The sequence below is a fragment of the Gopherus evgoodei genome, chromosome 6 (genome assembly GCF_007399415.2).
Source record: "Gopherus evgoodei ecotype Sinaloan lineage chromosome 6, rGopEvg1_v1.p, whole genome shotgun sequence".
Classification (NCBI taxonomy): Eukaryota; Metazoa; Chordata; order Testudines; family Testudinidae; genus Gopherus; species Gopherus evgoodei.
Window position 1 is genome coordinate 94575668 of NC_044327.1, and position 22306 is coordinate 94597973.

The window sequence follows — 22306 nt, forward strand, 5'->3', positions numbered from 1 at the left end:
CCTGGGATGCAATTGTCAAGTTGGTATGTGGGAAAGGAAGAACCCATCACCATCAATAAAGGTACTGCTACAAGCCAAATTTAACTCTTTGTGATGCCTAGTTAAAACAGTGGGGTTGCACAGTTGACTGATTGGCCCTGTAATAAGAACTTTTAAGCAACTGTTGATGAGCCACAAGGAGGAAGAATAGATTTCAGTCATTTTTGCAGTGTCGGCTCTGCAAGGCTAAGAAGAGTAAAATATAAAAACTATTTTCATTAGAATAGTTCATTATGTTCTGCTTAAGAAAGCAGATGAGTCCAAATGCACAAAGGGAGGAGATCTGTAGGGATAAAAGGGGAGACATATTTAAAGTCACTCCTTTTGAGACAAGAACTGCACTTCAATATGTTGGCAAACTCCAATGAAGGAATTAATTTTTCTTCATTCTCTGGTACTTTGCTAAGTTAAATGCTTTACTCTTGCAATTCTAAATTTATGATCCATTAAGTTATGTGGTGCAGTGTCGCAACAATGGGCATGTTGCTATGCAAAGTAAAACATCAAGCAAGCTGAATGGAATTTTGCCTCTCATACACCAATAAAAGTCAGAAAAACCAGCATTATTGTTCAGCTATGCTATCTCAGGAAACATGGTTTTTCACACTTCGCAGAGCAAATCTCTGCTGAAAATTTACACTACATAGTTTTCCAAAATGTGTGTGAAGTATAAAGACACGTGTTGAATTCAGAATAAGTTCAGCTAGCGGACAGGCACTGTGAACTATTTTCTTTCCTGTCATGGTTTAAGTATTCAATTTAGCATTCAGTCATCTTGAAAATGGATTTTCTAATTGTAAAAGACGTACCATTCTTTGGAGCTGGCTGGTCTGCAACCTTCCCCGTTCACCTAAATTTGTTTTCCATACAATGTCTAGTTTTCCAATTACTGTTACACCTTTAATCACTCCAGCTTTCTCTGCAAATTCCTGCTTCGGTTTTAGGCAGTATAAATACTGACGAGTATCCATAGGTTGTAAATATGTCCTTGAACCAAATGTAGACACGCTAGAAGAAAGAACACGGTTCCTCAGTTTAAACTGTTACTTTCAACAGGATTCTTGATCTTAGCCTTAGAATAATTCAATAAAATCCTATTTACTTTGTGTGTGGTTTCTTATTCAAAGATGAAAGATGCCTACAGAAAGCCGTTCTTACAGAAACATGGAAAATAAGCTAAGCAGAGACAGTGACCATGCCAAACAAGGAAACACAAAGCATACAGAGAAGAACTCAGGATCAGGAAACTAACTTAAAATATTTGAAGTATAATAACCACGAGAAGTATATTTACATGTGAGGAAAAAGCTGTCCTGGGAAAGTCAGTTTTGTTAAATTATAGCTTGTATTGTCCTTCAGTTTCTAGCCTAAATCATAGTCTTCTGGTGACACAATTTTTTTTGAACAGGGTTACCTAGTTTGGACAAGGTTTGTACACAACTTTGAGAAAGAAAAGCACTATGAAAGTTGTGTCATTTTAGACCAGAATATTAAAACATCATTAAGTTCAAACAAACAGCTGTAGCACTGCCTCATTTATCACAGATATCAAGCAAGAGAGATAATTTGCACTATTCAGCCCAGGTTCGAGGTGCGTGGAAGAGGGAAGAGAGGTAAATAAGAACATGGCAACATAATGTGCAAAAATATAACTTCTGTATTTCATCCAATAATATTTGTCCTAATAATTTGAGAAAGGCGTTCTATGTACAGGAATGGAGCAGATCTCAAAACCTTAATTAAGTACATGATCATGGGAAATGGTGATATTTGTACAAAGAGCAGCAGGGAGGCCTGCTTTGTCTTTAAATCTGTTTAAAATTAATATAAACAGACAAAAACGGAATGTGAATAAACATTCTAAATATCAGTAGTATTTCTAGCCAAAATATTTATGTTAAAAAAAAAAAAAGTTTAATGAGGCTTCCTGTACTCCTGTTTTTTCACACACTTCAGTGTGTGAATAAGTAAGGAACTCTACAGATATCAGCCAAACTGACACACTTCCAACGATACTAAGGTCTGTTAAAAGAGATTTTATAGGGGAAGGGAAAAAGATAATAATCTATTTTAGGACACTAGATTCGTTCATTAGAACCTGCTTACAGAGTACTGACAGTGTTCTAAGTTGCATTAAAAATAATCCACACACCTGGTAACTTCAATAACCTAGCAGTTCAATTTTATAGCCTAGAGCATCATCATCTACTGTAATATTAATAAATTCAAGAGCAAATTAGGCTAAACACCATCCAGTAGCACCGAAGAATTGAACTGGTAATAGCACAATGGCACTCCCTTTCTCAAAAGCTTCCTGCAATGTTACTGGAACTGGTTGCTCTACCAGAGGCTGAGCTATCTTCCAACCAGAAGGAACACGTATTTTAGCTGAGAAAGACCTATTCAAGTTGGTGAAAGCTGATGGCTTTCGTCATAGTCCAAGGACACCTGGGCTTAAGAACAGTATACTAAAAACCTGGCACTGGCAATTCTTCCTGTCTTTTAGTATCACCACTGCATGCTGCTAGTGAAGAAACATCAACACTGTCCCCACTCTCCTCCACCTGCAAAATCTCAGATGACTTTGTCTTTCTTTGTATTGATCCTTAGTCCCTTCCTCTCTGCCATTGCCACTAGCCTTGATACCCCATTATTCTGCTCTTCCATGCTGTAGCTACACACTAATGCCCTTCCTGAGCTGGTCTGCTGTGCCATTTAGATGCCATATTACAGCATTGCTCAACTGGAGGAGCCTGATCCAGAAATGGAGAGCAAGTGTGCACCTGGGGGTTACATTATGCTCTCTGAGAACTATTTAAAATCCAACAGCAGCTCAATCCCTACTCTTCTCTCTACTTCTGCTATCCTCTGTCCTCTCTCACCCAATCCCAGAGCATCTCTTCCACCCTCCCTGCCCTGCATGTAATTCTGCTCCAGGACAAGGGAAACAGTGCTGCATGGAGGGCTGGAGCAGGCTTTACAGTCCAAAGGAACAATGCTTCCTCTGCCCTTGAGCTGAGCCCCATACAGGCAAGGAGAAGTCCCACTTTACCCCACAGCAGCACCACAATCCCTACCTTACGCACATTTTTAGATCTGACACACACAGTGAACAAAACATCATCCATTATTCAGATCCCACAATCTTTTGAACTAGAAGGATTGAGAGTCATAGGATGATTTTTCATCATTTTGTGGTCATGGACCAGAAAAGGTTGAGAACTCCTGCTGTCAGGTATATTAAAATAAATACTACATTTTTCTAGGGTCCTGCAGGGCCATTCTGCTGACATATCTTGGCAGTTGGCTCTAGTGAGTCTTATTAGTTATAACTAAGAAGTATAAAAGGGTTAAAGCTCTCTCAAAAGCAGAAAGCAGTAGGGGCAAGGTCAAAGGTGTCCCGCAGGGAGAAATCCTAGGAAGAGGCAAGGTTAGAAAGAGCTCAGGCTAAAATTGGTGTTTAACTAAACAATAAAGGAAACACCAAGAAGGGAAGGGAGTATACTTTCAATATATCTAGTTTGTATTGATCATGTAAGGAGAGGTTAGCAGCATCAATTTCAGTGTCTGAATACAAATATGACACTAAAAGTGTTGTACCCTTTCCCACTCCTAGCTCTATGTGTCAGAGTAGGGGCTCAATTCTTTAGTTCCCCAAAGGAGAGTTGAGTACTGCCAACTGAGCTATAGACTAACATCATTATGCTAATTTTATACTTTTAACTTAAGAAAATTATATTTAATATAGTAGTTTGAGACAAACAGGAGCTTCTCTCTGAATTTTTCCTTACCTTTCCCCAGCTTTGTTGACAGTATTTAGTTCTGCTACATTGTACATAATAGATGGCTCTAATGAAACCTTCTCCATAAACATCGGAGAGGTTGTAATATTCTGAATCTGAGCTTCCAGAAATACTTCATCTGTCTGAAAAAGCAGAGGACCAAGTTTATAAAAATGTTACTAGGATTGTAAATAAAGTGCAGCATCTTATTGTTTGAAAAATATTAAACCACAAATGTGATTAGTTCATGCCTGCAAATCAAAGCTACAGTAATTAATGCAAGAAAAAAAAAATCTCCATCCCAATACAATTAATGGAAGCAAAAGCATTAGTTAATTTATCTTGCCAAACAATGGATGTGGGACAGCTGTACTACATTCTAACACCTATTCTTTTTAAAGGTTTTGAATGGTAACTTCTCAAGGCCTTCTTCAAGTTAGCAACAACTTAGGTTTTATCTAAGATAATTTTTGAAGTAATAGAACAAAAGTTAGAGAATTGCAATGCACATTAAAGACATGCCATGCCAAATTACTGGAGCATCAAGCTAAGTACAAGAAAAATAAATATTACAAGAATATTTAAAACAGGAAGTTTATTTATTTAACTGAAATACAAGATATTAGATATATGCTCTAAGCTTCTAGTATTGCTTTAAAAGGACATTGAAATGCTAGCTACAAAGCAATTCCAATTCCTCCCTTGTTCAGCTACATCATGCAACAGTTAACATTATGTAATCCATCACTTCATTGGCACTCTATCTCCAAAAAAATCTATGAGAAACATCAGGTCTCCTTTAGTATTCATGTCCAAGAATGGTCCATGTAAGGTGTTTTAGAATGGGAATCAGTCTCCACATGGTTTCAACTGCGCAAGTTCAGATGGAGGCTGTCTGTCACCAAGGAAGGTTGGGTTTACCCTTCAGCATAGAAAACAAGGAACTAGGAGTGTGTGTATATTATGGCTCCTCTAGAGTCCCACATAGGTGACAACACCTTGGAGTTCTAAAGTCTTAAGACTAAAATAATTGCTAGAAAGTCCACGTTATCAGAGGCAGAAAGCATTGGGAGAACTGAAAAGAAATTCCTTTTGTAATTAGTTAAGGACCAATCCTGCACCAATTAAAGTCAATGGGACTTCAGCTGATTTCAGCAGGAAATAATCTGGGCCTCTTAGTAGGACTAGGGAAAGGGGTACATATTTTCTCTCCTATGTTTATAGGGATTTTTTTGGTTTGTTTTTTACTTTTCTGATTGTCTGCAAATAAGTCTCATTTTGTTATTCAAATAGGGTCTTGCATGTAAATTAAAGCAGACAAAATGGGATAAACATTCTCCAATGATTTACCCTCAGAAGATGCTATATTAAAAGCAAAGCATGGAAGGGCATTGGAGACCTCCATTATGTCCTAAAAAATTAAAAAATGCAAACTGAGGAATGGTAGTAGTATACATACAGTAATGAAAGCCCACCAAATCCACATGCTATGGACAGGTGCCACACTTGTAAGAGAAGGTGGCGAGAGAGTCAAGTAAAATGCTGTTCTCGTAACTAGCATTTCTCAATTAATATAGTGTGTGTCAATTTAAACTATCATCCAAGTATCTCTATTGTCAAACTGTTACTGTTTGAAACTATATATATATATATAATCCCATAAATCCATTGCTTAAAATCTCCATTTACCCAAATACCACATCAGTTATTTTTAATGCCGCAACCATCAGCAAAAATTTAGAAAGAGCTATGTTGAAGGGGAAAAGAAAATAAAAAAGCACAATGAAAAAGCAAGTTAGTTTAATAAGGCCAAGGCTGATTAGTTTTAATAATATGGTTAAATTCAAATGCTTATAAAGAATTCAGTTCATTTTAACACAATGCACACCTTAACCCTTCAAGTAAAATAATACTGCAGAAATACCATATTAAATCATCACTGCATGCAATCAAAGTTTGAAAGCATAGTTCTAACTAGCACGAAGGAGGATAGAAGACATTTGGTGCTCTCTCTTGAAACCCACTGTCTCCACCTCCTGCAAATAGGGAAGGATCTATTATAGCTTAAACAAGAAGATAATCTTGTAGCTGAATTTTGATATTGGAAACAGTTGATTACTACTGTTCTACATTCTCCCGAAAGCAAAAATGTAAAAAGGGATTAAACTATGTTTCCCCAAACATGAAAGAAACCATTATAAAATTCTTTGTCTAGTTAAAAAATAAAAAGTAAAATGAAAAAAAAAAAAGAGATAAAATACATATGCCTGCTAAAATTATGGTAAAATAATTTGTAGAATGACCATTCCAAAAAAGTCTCAACTTTTGGTTTCAACAATGGGTATTAAAGAAAGAGCTAACATTTTAAAAGGATTATATATAGCTGCATATATTAAAAAAGAATGGATGTGAAAGTATCAGTTAATTTTATGCAGAACATTGCTTTTCCATTATGTTTTTAAAATAAATAATCTTAACAGGCACAGAGACAAACAGAAGACAATTTAAAAAAAGCATACATATTTATAAAAAAATAAATAAAAATTACCACAGAACTGAGGTCACTCTAATGGGGGGAAAAAAAAAAGACAGCATTAGAGAAATTAGGGTTAAATGTTAAAGAAAAAAGAGGATAACTAACTTTCAAACAAAATGCATTTCTGCATTTTATGTTCCTTATAAACAAGACTGCGTTAGTAAGAGAGGAATGTAAATAAAAACAGATACAAACATATATGACTACTATATCTCTAACAAGGTACAAGTAGCATTGTTAAATAGCATTGCTTATAATTATGCCTCTAATTTTTCTGAATGCTGAAGAACAAATCCAATATGGGACAGGTTCTGAGCATAAGGTGAGTGAGCTACAGATAAAGGTATGGTGGGATAAGCTAATGAAATCAAAGGTGGTTAGTCCTTTGGCAAGACTGAACTGGCCAAGTTTATCCCTAGTGTAAATCCATATTGTGATTTTTTTCTGAGACAGATGATGAATGGAACTGTTCATATATAAGTCCAGGAAAAATGTGATATATGCTAGCAAAATACTCATTACCTACTGTTAGCAATGGCAAAACTCAGAATAGCAAGTTCCCAGGAAAAGCCTATTACTACAGACAGATTCCTCAACAAAGCTAACTGTAAGCTTTTTTTTTTTTTTTTTTTTTTTTGTGTGTGTTTAAAAAGGTCCAATGCAACAAATACTTAGGCAAGAGAGTACTTGTACTCAAATGACTGCAGTGTTTGCAGGACCAGGATCCTTCGGGCCTGATCCAAAGCCCATGAGAACCTTTCCACTCACTTCACTGGGTGCTGGTTCAGGCCCTAAAATTCCAAGGGATAATGTCTTCCTATTCACTTGTACAGGAAGTAACAAATCCTGATTCTGATCCCGATTTGGGACTCTTGGTGCTACTGCAATGCAAACAAAGACTTCACATATTACCTTTTCTCGTCTCAACAGGAAACATGTTATAACTCTTAACTTTTTACTGGAGAGTGGTAATCCAGTCTCTTTAGCGGTAGACCTTATGAATAGGTAATATCCCATTTGCAGTAGTCCTTGCAGTAATTTAGCAGGTTAGTCACCCTTTAAAACTTTTAATAACTAGACCTTATATACATATAAAATACCTTATTTGTAGCTCCCTCTTATACCCAAGGATCATTTTCCTTTCTTCACAATGAGAAGGCTTCAGATTTCATCCAACAATGTTGCCATTAACGTAATACTACAAGGAACTTCCAACCAAAGAATTGCTTTTGATAGCTCTTCATTTTGTTTTGGCTTTCCAATTATCACAAACAGCAGTGCTAATTATACTTTAATAAATGAAATTACAAATCAGACAAATCCATTAATTGTATTTGCTATGCAAACAAAATTCTTAATAAATTTGGAGTTTTTTATTCACCAAGTTTTCTTATGGAAATGATTCCATTTATTCAGATAGATACAGCATGGTCACATACTATGATAACAAAGCTGTCTGAATTCCTGGACAGATAGAACAGAATGTATTACAACAGCTTTGCAACAGTGTTTAAAAATTTACCAGCTCAAGCACCAAATCTGCTTGGCCATCCTTTACTGTAATTATGATGGATGAATGGATTGATAGATAATAGTGGAATGAGGGGAAAAGGAAGATATTTCATTCACCTGTTAACATTTTCCCCCCTTCCCTAGACAAGCGGACAAACAGAATTTTGGAAGGCTATAATAGTTATACCATCATATGGTAATTCAGTATTTTTACTGCAGACCCATATTTTCAGCGATTTGTTAGTAGGCCTAGCTAACATTTATTATAAGGGTTCAGATTTAAGAAGTTTCTTATATTCTCATGTAATTCAGAAAAAAATACCTGCTCTTTAAAAATTTACTGTAGAGATTCGATTTCCATTCTTCATGAGGGTATGTCAGGACAATAGGACATTCCATTTATGGAGTTTGACATAACCTTATTCCCAGATTCTGGACCTTAGCGTCCAAAATATGGGGGTTAGCATGAAAACCTCCAAGCTTAGTTACCAGCTTGGACCTGGTACTGCTGCCACCACCCAAAAAATTAGAGTGTTTTGGGGCACTCTGGTCCCACTGAAAAACCTTCCCTGGGGACCCCAAGACCCAGATCCCCTGAGTCTCACAACCAAGGGAAATAATCCTTTTTCCCTTCCCCCCTCCAGATGCTCCTGGAGAGATACACAGACACAAGCTCTGTGAAACTACGCAGAGTGATTCCCCCTCTCCGTTCCCAATCCTGGAACAAAAGCACTTTCCTCTTCACCCAGAGGAAATGCAAAATCAGGCTAGCAATCCAACACACAGCTTTCCCCTGATTTCTTCCTTCCACCAATTCCCTGGTGAGTACAGACTCAATTTCCCTGAAGTAAAGAAAAACTCCAACAGGTCTTAAAAGAAAGCTTTATATAAAAAAGAAAGAAAAAATACAAATGCTCTCTCTGTATTAAGATGATACAACACAGGGTCAATTGCTTAAAAAAATATTGAATAAACAGCCTTATTCAAAAAGAATACAAATCAAAGCCCTCCAGCACTTACATTCATGCAAATACCAAAGAAAAGAAACCATAGAACTTACTATCTGATCTCTTTGTCCTTACACTTAGAAACAGAAGACTAGAAAATAGAACTACTTCTCCAAAGCTCAGAGGAAACAGCCAGACAGACAAAAGACTCAGAGACACACTTCCCTCCACCCAAAGTTGAAAAAATCCAGTTTCCTGATTGGTTCTCTGGTCAGGTGTTTCAGGTGAAAGAGACATTAACCCTTAGCTATCTGTTTATGACAGAGTTAGCTGACACTTTTGTTCACAGAGATCCATGGCTTACCCCTGTGCTATTTCCAACTGGAATACTGCTACTGAAGCAATAGTAAATCCACGATACAAAGTAGAAGCATTTATTTTGCCCCCGGGATAACTTTACTTTACTAATGGCACAAATATTTGCCTTACAAGAGTATATGTAAATACTCCTATCACTGGAAATTAAAAGATCATCCCAGTTCTCTGAAATAATCCATTTTACTCACTCAGAGTCTGATACGGTTTAAATACCTCACTCCCAGAGAGTTTAGTTAATGTCGAAGGACTCAGCCTGCAAGATTAGACTAAATTTAATCATATACACCTCTACCCTGATATAACGTGACCTGATATAACACGAATTTGGATAGAATGTGGTAAAGCAGTGCTTCGCGGGGGGTTGTGGGGGGGGGGGGCAGTGCTGCGCACTCCGGTGAATCAAAGCAAGTTTGCTATAATACAGTTTCGCCTATAACGTGAGAACCAAAAAATCTTACCGAGGACAGCGTTATATCAAGGTAGACATGTACTTTAAGAAGACTTTTAAAAAACTAATTCAGTTTCAACTTATACATCTTTTCTGAATTTTAATCTGAGCAAAAACCTAGTAATTAATGTGCTATTCACTGGCAGCTCAATGGAAACATCCACAGACTTCCTGTGAGACCTGGGTAAGAAGACAATCTTTGTGCCTCAGGTGCCCATCTGTAAAACAGGAATAATAATCCATCCCTTCCCCTGCCATTTATCTGTCTTGTTTATTTAGACAGCCAGCTCTTTGAGACAAGGACTGTCTCTTAGTATGTGTATGTATAGTGCCTGGCACAATGGAGCCCTGATCTTGTTTGCAGCTTTGAGGTATCAGTCTGCATGATTACACCTCTAGAAACTTTACAGCTTTCTTTAATCAAATCCACTCACAGTACATATGAATAAATACATTTAAGGACTCTATATGTTAGAAAAATAGTTTAAATAAGTTTCATGCAGAGGGTTTATCATCTTCTCTAGCTCTGTGTATTTCAGTTCCTCTCACCCTCTTCCTTCATCCTATGCTCAGGTCCTAAAATTAATGAAGTAAGTATCTTCAACTTTATTCTTGTGGAATTCCCTTTCAAATGACTCCCCTCAGATTAGACCAGTGGTTCTCAACTAGGGGTATGTACCTCTGGTAGTACACAAAGGTCTTCCAGGGAGGTAGATCAACTCATCTAGATATTTGCCTAGTTTTACAACAGGCTGCATAAAAAGCACTAGTGAAGTCAGTGCAAACTAAAATTTCATACTGACAATGACTTGTTCATACTGCTCTATTTACTATACACCAAAATGTAGGTACAATATTTATATTCTGAATGATTTATAATTATATGGTAAAAATGAGAAAGTAAGCAATTTTTTCCAGGAATAGTACGTAGTGACACTTTTGCATTTTTATGCCTGATTTTGTAAGCAAGTAGTTTTTAAGTGAGGTGTAACTTGGGGGTACACAAGATAATTCAGACTCCTGAAAGGGGTACAGTAGTCTGGACAGGTTGAGAGCCAATGGATGAGACAAGCACATTAGGTGGATGTTTATGAAGAAATGATCAGCAAAGAAATAGTTACTTTATTTAGTAACTCAAACATAATTTAACACCTACCTTGCAACAGAAGATCTCGAAACACCTTACAAGCATTAATTATCTGTACAACATTGCTTTGAGGATAATACTAAATTCTAGTACTAAATTCATGTCAGAGGTAGGGAATATTAAGAAGAAATTAAGTGACGTGCCCAACACCATATAGCAAATAAAGGGTAAAGCTGGGAACAGAAGCCAGACTTCCTGGCTACATGTCTTGTATTCTATTCCTAAAGGTTACCATGGAAGATTAAATTCTGCAGAAAATGTAGAAAAATACAAAATTCCACAAGAAAATCCCTAGATGTACAGAATATACTGAAATTCCATTTGCAAAAGCTTCCAGTACCCATAAAGTCATAAATTAAAAAGTAAAATATTCTATAAGTCTCTAATTAAAAGCATAAAAACCAAAAGTACATACAAATATGTAGCACTTATATAATGTCGTATCTTTGCAGTGCTTTGTGCATGTACTTATTATATAAAGGACACAGATAAGACATTTACTTTACAGAAAAAACATGTTCACATTAGAGCTAAACAAAAATTTTCCTTAAGCCAGCCAAATTAGTACTCTGATACTGAGCACAATTAATCCTCTTTATGGCAGTTTAAACAGTACTCTCCCAGTCAGCCTTAAAATATTTACTACAAAACAGAAATACAGACAATTGTTATTGCGTTTATTAAACTTCATAAGGAGAAAGCAGTATACGCGCATATTATTACTGGATGAAAAACAAACATATTCCTTAAATCTGAACTTATTTCTCCCCTTCTCACCCCAACATTGAAAATGGATGATGAAATGGACATTCCATGTCTAGCTTGTTGTAACAAAAGGGTGAAATCAAAGTAAATTAGTCTTTTTTCATAGAAGATATAAACAAGCTAGCTGGTAAAACTAGCACCGCAAGGTACTACATTTATTTAAAAGAAACTTTTCATACTTAACCCTAGCACTATTTGCCATGCAATAAGTAAAATTACACTTACCTCAGCATTATAGAACTTTGTTTTCACATCTAGTGGTTTGAGAACCTGATTGAAAAAAGAATACAGATTAAAGAGGGCTTTCTCAGATTTCTCTGCCATTATTAAAAAAGATACTAACTTAAACTGTTATTTCTTAGGTTCTTAAATGTTGAGATATCTACTCAAATCATAAAAATGTTTTTCTTTCTGATCTAGCAGGAAAGCAACATATGTTAATGTAATGCATAAGATCTAGGTCCTAGGATTCTTCCAGTTAAGAGATGCAGCATTACTCTTGTGCACAATTGCTTCTTCTTAGCTACATACTTCACTGCTTTGCTAAATGCATGAGTAATTTGACAAGATGTTGGAAAATGCTTTCATATAAGAAAAAGTCCTCTTACACTGGGAGAAAAATCTAGTTTACACAGTTAATCAGTCTCTCTAAAATAATGATACATTCTTCTCCACTATTCAAAAAATGTTTTTTTTGTTTTGAAGAAACAAAAATGTGAAAGATTTGCATCAAATTTCTCCCTGAGTTTTACAGCAAATGCAGCTTGCCTAGAAACTTAAATACTAAATACAAACAAAGCAATGAAATATCAGCTGTATGCAATTAACTAATCAAACAATTTCTGGCTCAGACTTCTAATTTAAAAACAACTGTTACATCTCCAGTGAAGATTATTAGAAACAAGCTAATGAGCATTTTAACCACATAAGATGAATTATATACACAATCAGAAGACACACTCCTCAATAAAGAACGATACAGATTACTAGTGCCAAAACCCACAAATGTTATGTAAATTTCATATCAAACCATACACAGTTTGCTTGTGAAGTTATATTTCATCCTAGTTCACATCAGTTGATGAATTCAAGCACAGAATCTGTATCTGCTCTCCAACTGAGGCCAAAGAGAGAAGTAAATCTTTTTCTTGCTTTTAAGCAGAATTTTGAGAATTTCATATTACATAAAATGTTTAAAAAAATCAAACACCTTTCAGTTGATATAGTTGTAAAATTTTGTAATATTATAACATCATCTAGAAATCCCAGAATTTATTCAGAAAATGGTCACAATCTAATTCTTTGCCAACACCATTATGTATAAGCTGCTCTGAAATTATTCTTGTTTTCAAAGATTTCACCCAATTACCCCAGGGCTATCATCTTTTTCAGTACCCATAAATCTTAAACCATGTGGGTTGCTTGCAAATTTATCTGCATAATATCTTACTATTAGATCATTTATATCATATTTTTTATTGTTTGCATGTGTTCAGATACTATCTCCCTGAATTCTTGTAATTCTCTCCACATACTGCTGCTTATAAGGACTCCGTATTACATAAATCTATGTTCTACCGTTAGAGCCATGTTTACACAAGAAAGCCTAGAGCCAACCCAGCTCAAACTCCTTATAGTAGAGTTATAAAACATAAAAGTATCACATCTGAAATTCCCAGGAATCTTGTAGGCATAGCCAATTAGTTTCAAAAAATGGTCTTTCTATAAACCAGATACCAACATAGTTCACAGATTACACCCATATATTTATGCCCATTAAAATATCCTAGGATCATGTCAGGGCATTCCAATATGTATTAAAAGTGTCACATATCACACTTTGATTATTAAGCTATTGTTATACAGTAAAGTCAACATGCTACCTTCTGTCTCTCTATATATCCTGTGTCCTACAAGGCCTGAGGAGCATATTTAAATTCCAAGCTGGATCTTCATTTTGATGGGTATATCATATGTAAAGCAAATCGTGTGTGGCTTTTTAATGTTTGTGTTTTTGATATTTATATTTTTAATTGTGATCTCTGATTGCTGTGTATAAAATAGCTGTGATTATTAAAACTTAAAAATGTATTTTAATCGATGTGTAACAGCTGTGTGTATTTAAATGAGGAAAAACTAAAATAGCAACTAATTACATACAGCTGATGTGTCACTACCTTGTTTGCAGATTCCCTCTCTTTGCTGTAAAATGAGTTTTCTTTTATTCAAATGTTGGACAATTTCCCCTTTCTCCTCCATTGAAAAATCCCAAAATATTGGACAATAGAGGAATGTTTTATTATTTACAGTAGCTGACTACCTATGTGCATTTTCTTTTTCTTCTATCCTGGATGGCTGGTTTTGGTGTCAAGACCACTTCCTATTCTACTTTATTTAACAATCAATAAACACCTCTCAAAGTTTTTCTGATCAAATTTTACTTACCTTAAAAATACAGAACCAGAAAATCAGACAGAAAAGACCTATTAGGTAATTACTACATTTCCAGCAACCAGTCAGTTTTATTTCTTTCAATATATTCACCAATCCTATTTTAAATGACTGAGGTGAATGAGCTCGCACCAATTTCTTCAGACTATTTCAAAAGATAAAAGGTCTTCTTGTTAAGACATTAATCTTACTCTCTAAGAGAAAATTTCCTTTGTTTAAGTTAATCTCATCACATCATGTATATGGTGTCTTGGGCCATCCTAAATAGTTCCTCTCCATTCTTAGGTCCTGATCCCACAATCAATTCCAGATTCAAAACAAGCCCATATATATCTTACTGTATGATCAGGTCCATACTGTTCACATCCTTCAAATATCTGTAGTTATTTTATCCCTCTTTAGTCATGGATGGCCAAAATATGCCTCATTCTTTGAAATACTTCCTCATAAGTTGGTTCCTTAATCATTTTTGCTTTTTTTCTTCTAAATTTTGTAACTTCTTTCTGGTGGTCTAATACCAAGAATCCTTCATTTTACATGTAACATTTCAACAACAAACAAACGTGACTGAGTACACACACACACACACACACAATCACAATAAAAACAGCACCCCTCCCGCCCCCAAAAAACAAACCCCACAACACACCAATGTATTCCAATGCTCCATTTCTTTTTTGCAATTAATAGACAGACATTGATAATTTGGGTTGGGGTTCAAAATGTAGTTGTTTTCAACCAAGCATGGTAATAACAGGTCCATGAAAAAAACAAAAACAAAGATAAGTGAAAGAGTTCACTATTTGTCAATGGAAAGAGTACACATTTAATATATTATAGGCTGGGCAGCCTATTATTAAAGTTGCCTGATAGTTCCCATTTTAACATGGTCTTTTCAGTTAGTTATAACTTTTACAAACTTTAACCATTCAAGGCGAAATATTAGATGGTGGTTTTCCTCTTCAGGCAGAATTTTTTCTGGAAAATTTTACCACAAATGTTTCAGCCATTTCCAAGATCAAGTTTGAGAAAAATATATTATTTTTCCCATGTTCAAAAATATCAACAACGTTTGGAGCAGGGGACTTGAAATACAAATTTGGCCAAGTTATCTTTGAAAAAAAAATTTCAGTTTGCACTTGATCAATGGAGACTTAGCAACTAAGATCTCAGAAGATTCTGTCCACAGTGGACATGCTCCTGCCTGGGTTGGAGCACAATGTTCCCTGCAATTGCAGCTCTGGGCTGTTCAAGACCATTCCGTGCCATATCAGGCCCAGGCCCAAGCCCCTATGCTAAATGCAGGCAGCCTCTCACACCTGTGCTCTCAACAACACCACTGCTGGCACTCAGGCAATGACGAAGAGAAAGCTGCCCAAATTTGAATCCAAAAGGGTCCAGAGCCTTCTGGGAGGTGAGCCGGAGTAAATTTAGACAAGGAGTTGGAGAGACTGGGATTGGGGGAAGGCAAGGGGAGGGAGCACTGAGATTGGGAATTGGGACTGGAGGAAGACAGGGACTGGCTGGGCAAGAAGATTAGGAATGGGGGGGATTGAGATCGGACAAAGAACCAGAGAGAGACTGGGACTAGTAATCAGCAGGGCAAGTGGAAGGGGGGAGAGAGACAGATCTAATGAAGAATCAGGATGGAATGCGAGGAGGAACGGGACTGGTTGGATAAGGAGACTGAGACAAACCTGGGATGGCGGGAGATAATGAAGTTGAATTAAGAACAGAGAAATGAAGCCAAGAGAGATCAAGAATGTGGGTGTGGGATAGAGAAGAAAGACTTGACAAGGGCTGGGAGGAGGGGAGACTGGTTGGGCAAGGAGTCTCAGAACAACAAGTGAGGTGGAGGTAGGGGTGAGATTGGGAATGGTTGGGCAAAGAGACCAAGACTGGAATGAGAAGCCAGAGTATTGGAAACTGGGCTGGGCAGACAAGGAAAATGGGACTGGGAAAGAGAGGACTGGGACATGTTGGAGGGGATGTGACAGAAGGGGTCAAAAAACTTATGAGAAATACGGAGAAGAGTCCGTGCTCACTACAGTCCTCCAGAGCGTGTAATGGAACCCAAGATTCCTGAATCTTACAATTCCTCTCGTGTCAGCAAACATCTGTGAAACACACTGGCAAAGTGTCTCGTCTTCCTCTAGTGCTAGCCCACATGGAGGATGACAATTTACTACTATCTGTTACTCCATTAGCTGAAGTGGCACATGTCTGTGTGGTGGAATGACCCCTTTGTTTTTTGCCAGTTTTCTTTTTATTTAAACCCCAAGAACATTATTCAGGTTGCAAAGTTAAGCACTCAAGAGTTGGGAAATGCCAGAATTAAGTTTGCCAGTGCAATCTTAATTTGGTATTTCTTAACTACTTTTTGACATTCTTTTCTTTTTTAAAGATAGAATCATATTACTGGAAGAGACCTTGAGAGGTCATCTAATCCAGTCCCCTGCACTTATGGCAGGACTAAGTATTATCTAGACCAGGGGTGGGCAAACTATAGTCTGTAGGCCACACCCGGCCCTCCAGCCACTTTAATCTGGCCCTGCTCCCGCGCTCCAGACGGGAAGAGGGATTGGGGCCACTCTGCACACCTGTGCCGAGGCTCCCAGAAGCAGCAGCACTCCCGCCTCCGGCTCCAACGTTTAGGGGCAGCCAGGGGGCTTCATGCACTGTCCCTGCCCCAAGCGCCACCCCCACAGCTCCCATTGGCCGGGAACTGTGGCTAATGGGAGCTGCAGGGGTGGTGCCTGCAGATGGGGCAGCACGCAGAGCTACACATCCACATAGGAGCCAGAGGGAGGACATGCCGCTGCTTCCAGGAGCTGCTAGAGGTAAGCGCTGCCTGGAGTCTGCACCTCTGACCCCCTCCTGTACCTCAGCTCCCTGCCCCTGACCTCCTCATTTCTGGCCCCACCCCAGAGCCCGCACCCCCACCTACACCCCAGCCCCAATTTCATGAACATTCATGGCCCACCATACAATTTCTATACCCAGATGTGGCCCTCAGGCCAAAAAGTTTGCCCACCTCGACCTAGATTATTCTTGACAGGTGATTGTCTAACCTGCTCTTAAAAATCTCCAATGACAGAGATTCTACAACCTCCCTAGGCAATTTATTCCAGTGCTTAACCACTCTGACAATTAGGAAGTTTTTCCTGATGTCCAACCTAAATCTCCCTTGCTGCAATTTAAGCTCATTACTTCTTGTGCTATCCTCAGAGGTTAAGAAGAACAATATTTCTCCCTCCTTCTTGTAACAACTTTTTACATACTTGAAAACATAGGAAATTACATTGTAAAAAAAAAAAAACAACACACTGAAAAAATTCTAAAAGGTGGGACAATACCGAACTCCGTCATCCATAAAAAAAAAACCCTGTATTTCATAGCACTGAATATTTTGCCGCATTTGTTAAATGTCTTATAAAAGCAAGGCCCAGAACACTATATACCAGCCCTAAACCATATTATGTTATACAGACTATTCTGTGTGTCTATTTTCAATAAAGGAGTGAACATATTTTTTTAGATTTCAAGTGCTGCAAATAAACAAACAGTACCTGTTAGCTACAGACATTGCATATTCTTATACACAGTACCTGGAATTTGAAGAACTTTCTGAAGTACATCTTCTCTCCTGTCTGTGTAGTATAACTTACTGCACACACCAAGCTGAAAGAGACAGGCATTTTAATAGTTTTGAACAATTTTCAAACTTTTGTCTGTACTTAAGAAGAACCAGAACAATGCATGCTTCCATGTAAGCTTTACCATACTTGCTATGGTTAAAAACAAAGGCAATTTAGATTTCTGTCAGTGGCATGCTAATCTTTTGCTATGTAAATAATTTCAGGGATATGTGTAAGAAAATGCCTAAGTCAGGAGGAGATATAAAACCTTACATGTGTGTTCCTATTTCCTTTACTTCATGGTGAATAACATCATCAATGCAACAGTCAGATTTAAGTTCTGCCACTGCAGCACTGGAAGCTGAAAGATTTAATCGCTGAGAACTTGTCTGAAGATCAGCCTTGGAATTGAAAAACAACACAGGTTAGAATGCTGTCAAGTCATCAGTGTGTCTAAAGAGCAAAGCATTACAAAAACAACCAAAACATATCTTGTGAGGCACTACATTTAATTCAAATAATCTGCAGGATACTATGAAAGCCAAGTGACCAGAAATGAATCTACTTTTTAAAGTCTTTTTAAAAAAAAAATCTGTCTTCAGACACAGGCACATACATTACATTTTTTTTTAATTAATTGCAATGTAAAAGATAACTCATGCAATATTTGCAGCACCACTAATGCATGAAAACAACCTGTGAAGCCTGCAAGCAATGAATTTTCCCTAAATTAGGACAGCAAGCCTGTCTTAAGAGTGTCTGCGTTTCATTCTTGTCTAATAAGGGCAGTATTGAAAAGGGACCCAAAAAAAGGGGTGGGGAGGGGAGAAGAGAAGGACTACATACTAGATCTTAGTTACCATTTCTATTTATGGCCCAACAGTTTTTGTTCTGCAGCATAATTGGATCCATGGCATGAGTAATATTATAGTACAGGAGTTTTTTTCCCTTTAAATATTGATAAATGAAAAGGTTGGGAATGTGTGAATACCAGAAAATATGTTTTATTTGGCTATAGATTGACTAAATGCATTTGTAACTGCAATAGAACTTCTATATATAATATGTAGCTTTTCAAAGCCAAGGATAATATTCAGTACACATACTGAAGGTCTGCTTCTGTATGGCCTTAGCTCACAGCACTGCCACTGGCTTCAAAAATAATTCCAAATTCCAAATTCCAAAGGCTTCCATGATTCAGATTTTAGCCCATTTTTGTTCAATATGAGAAGAGTTATTACTTGCTGAGATTATAGTCATTTGATGTGGACTTTCCATTTGACATATATATTCATAGATTTCAAGGCGAGAAGGGACCACTGTGATCATCTAGTCTGACCTCCTGTATAGCACAGGACACAGAACTTCCCCAAAATAATTCCCAGATCATGTTTTTTAGAGAAACATACAATTTTGATTTTAAAATTGCTAGTAATGGAGAATCACCACTACCCTTGCTAAGTGTGCTGAGTATATATTGTTGCCCCTTTTTACCAGAGCAGCTGGCCAAATATTTAGGGCAGGAGTGGGCAAACTTTTTGGCCCAAGATCCACATCGGGGTTGCACAACTGTATGGAGGGCCGGATAGGGAAGGGTCTGCCTCCCCAAACAGTCTGGGCCCCGCTCCCTCCCACTTCCCAACCTCTGACTGCTCCCCTCAGAACCTCCAACCCATTCAACCCCCTCCCCCTGCTTGTTGTCCCCTGACTGCACCCTCCCGGGACTCCCGCCCCCTATCCAACCCTCCTGCTCTCTGTCCCTTGACTACCCCAATCCCTATCCACACCCACACCCCGATAGCCCCCCTCAGGACTCCCAACCCCCTATCCAACCACTCTCTGCTCCTCGTCCCCTGACCACTCCCTCCCGGGAACCCCCCCAACTGCCCCCCAGGATCCCACTCCCTTATCCAACACCCTCCTGTCCCCTGACTGCTCTCCCGACCCCTATCCACAGCCCCACCCCCTGACAGGCCCCCCGGGACTCCCACTCCCAATCTTCCTTGTTCCCCATCCCCTGACTGCCCTCCAGAACCTCTGCCCCATCCAACCACCCCCTCCTCCCTTACTGCCCCCCAGGACACCTGCTCCCTTATCCTACTCCCCCCCCCGTTCCGCACCCCCTTACCAGCAGCAGGAGTTCGCAGCCGCAACACCCGGCCAGAGCCAGCTGCGCTCCCCACGCTGCCCCAGCCGGAGCGGAAGGCCAGAGTGCAGCCCACGTGGCGGCGTGGCTGCAGGGGAGGGGCCAGAGCTGGCTGGGAGCTCAGGGGCCGGACAGGATGGTCCAGCAGGCCATATATGCCCGCGAGCCATAGTTTGCCCACATCTGATTTAGGGTCTAGTACACCACTTCAGTTAGGAAGACAAATTGGTGACAGTCAGATATTTCTTCGATGCAGATTTGTTTATTAACAAAGAACATACATGTCTCTGAATGCATAAGCAATCAAAGGAAATAGCTTCTTTGGCTCACATCACCAAGATCACTCTTTTCAGCCTATCCCCCTGAACCAAAAATCTCCCCCTGGGTTTCTCCCAGGGTCACCCCTTGTGCTTTCAGCTCCTTCCAGCTGTCTCCCTCTCTGTCTTTTGTCTGTTCTGCCTACTCCCCCACTCCTGAAAATAATACTCAGCAAAAGCTCCTTGGTCGAAACATACTCCTCTTGTCTTTGGTGGGGGCTTACGTTTACAGATATGTTAACTGAAGGGTGAGTTCAAATCTATCAATCTCAATGGAGGTTTTAACTCAACCCACAACAAGATTTCATCCAGCTAATTATTGCACACACTAAGATGAAAGAGACAGGCATTTTAATAATTATGAACCACTTTCAATCTTTCATCTGTACTTAAACAGAATACTGCATGTTTGCAATGCTTCTATGTAAGATTTTCCATACTTGGTTAAAAATAGAGACAATTTAGATTTCAGTCAGTGGCATAACAGTCTTTGGTTATGTAAATATTTTCAGAGGTATGTACGCTTTAATTGGGACAGTCTTTGAGGACCATTCGGAAGTTAGAGCTAATGCAGAACACAATTCCTGCTGGTCTTAGCTGTGAAAATCATGACACACTAATACTACAAAGACTTTCTTCCCATATGCTTCTGGATGCAATCCTAACTTTGATTTTGTCCTCTAAAGCTCTTCATGATTTCATTCCAGACTACCTGAGGTGCTTTTTTTCCTGTGCTGGGAAACCTTTTAATGGTTATTTCTAATACATGCTGTGTATTATGTTAAAAATGTACCAGAGATACTAAGGATTTGACACATTTTATAAATCCAACAAATAGATATATTTTTTCACATACCTTTACCAATATATCCTTGACAACTTGGTTACTGTCATTATGTACGCTAATGTAACTGGAAAAGGTCTCTCCCAGAAATATATTTCTGTTAAAAGAAAATAGTATTTTTTAACAATGTGATTCTCAACAAGTCAACCCACTGAAAACCATTAGAGTCCATCTTTAATTATTGTAAATATTTTATTTTAAAATTCTACAATGATCTTGTCTATGCTATGACCAGTTCAGTTCCATCAGTGCTAGCAATATCAAGAATCTGATCACAGATGGGCCACTGGCATTTTAAAAACTGTCTCATTTAACCCTGCTCAGAACATGTCTAATTGACACTGTGCCCTAATTACTGGTAGCAACCCCTCTCTACTCTAGGAATCCCAACATTGTTACCACTAGCAGAGCTGAACCAGATGTAGTAATAATGGGAAATTTTGCAGTGCCTGTTGTAATCAAGACCAATGGAACTGCATGTATGAATTAAATTACTCACATATGAAAATGTCTGGAAAACCAGGCCCTAGAAATTTCCCATTATACACAATTTTCTAAATTTTAACTATTCCCCCTCCCCGCAAAAAAAGATCAGGTCAGATTCCTACTTGAAAATGACCATCTCAGTGATAGCGGTTAAACTAAAGTCCCAATCCTGCAATGAGATATACAGAGGTGGTCCCTTAAAACCTTAAATGTGTGCGCACTGCACCAGTTTAAAGTGAGGCTTACACCTGTGCAACTTAGTATAGTAAATCACTGGAGTAAACTGTGTTGGCATAAATCCTGCTTTTCATTGGTGTAGCATATCTTAGGGGTGTGTACATGAATGTAAGTTTCTCAAATGCAGGCACAGTGCTAAGGGACTGTCTGCTATATAAGGGTTATATTTCACCTTGAAGTTAAAAATTGCTGCACATCCTGCAGGGCACTACACAGTGCCATGCTGTCTACTGTCTCTGCTAGACCCTACTACACAGAGAGGCAGGTATGTATTGCAGATACAGTCACTGAACACATTCAGGCTATATTACACCAGCACTTTTATGTGTTTATACTCCATAAATAATTTCCTGTTGTTAATGAAATAAACAAGTTATCCTCAGTCATCACCGAAATACTGCAATGTGTATTTGTAAAAAAAGTAAAGAGAGCTAATAAGCACAAATAATCCAAGTTCCAGGATTCGTGTAGCAATAATCTTCATACCTTACAGTTGCTTATTTGATTCTTACCCAAAGTTCTGAGGCAAAGTCAGCATTTCTCCTAGCATTAAAGTTTCTGCTCCTTTTACGGTGGAAGGGTCATCTTTCATGAGTTGATTCAACAGATTTCCTGTAATAATATATAATGGCA

General features: G+C 38.2%; 1 protein-coding gene across 4 annotated transcripts in view; it reads right to left on the reverse strand.

The window, feature by feature from the left end:
* The window catches only part of TRAPPC13 (trafficking protein particle complex 13), a 42864-nt gene that overhangs the window by 7908 nt on the left and 12650 nt on the right, over positions 1 to 22306 (reverse strand). For 2 of the 4 annotated variants that reach the window (XM_030566512.1, XM_030566511.1), the window contains exons 3-10: positions 22186 to 22285; positions 20963 to 21047; positions 17917 to 18044; positions 17614 to 17686; positions 11780 to 11824; positions 6370 to 6387; positions 3831 to 3964; positions 849 to 1047 (exon numbers count right to left, since the gene is read on the reverse strand). In XM_030566512.1, coding sequence (XP_030422372.1) covers positions 849 to 1047; positions 3831 to 3964; positions 6370 to 6387; positions 11780 to 11824; positions 17614 to 17686; positions 17917 to 18044; positions 20963 to 21047; positions 22186 to 22285 — 782 coding nt within the window. The remainder of the gene's footprint in view (positions 1 to 848; positions 1048 to 3830; positions 3965 to 6369; positions 6388 to 11779; positions 11825 to 17613; positions 17687 to 17916; positions 18045 to 20962; positions 21048 to 22185; positions 22286 to 22306) is intronic. The other 2 variants (XM_030566514.1, XM_030566513.1) reach the window with 1 other exon arrangement.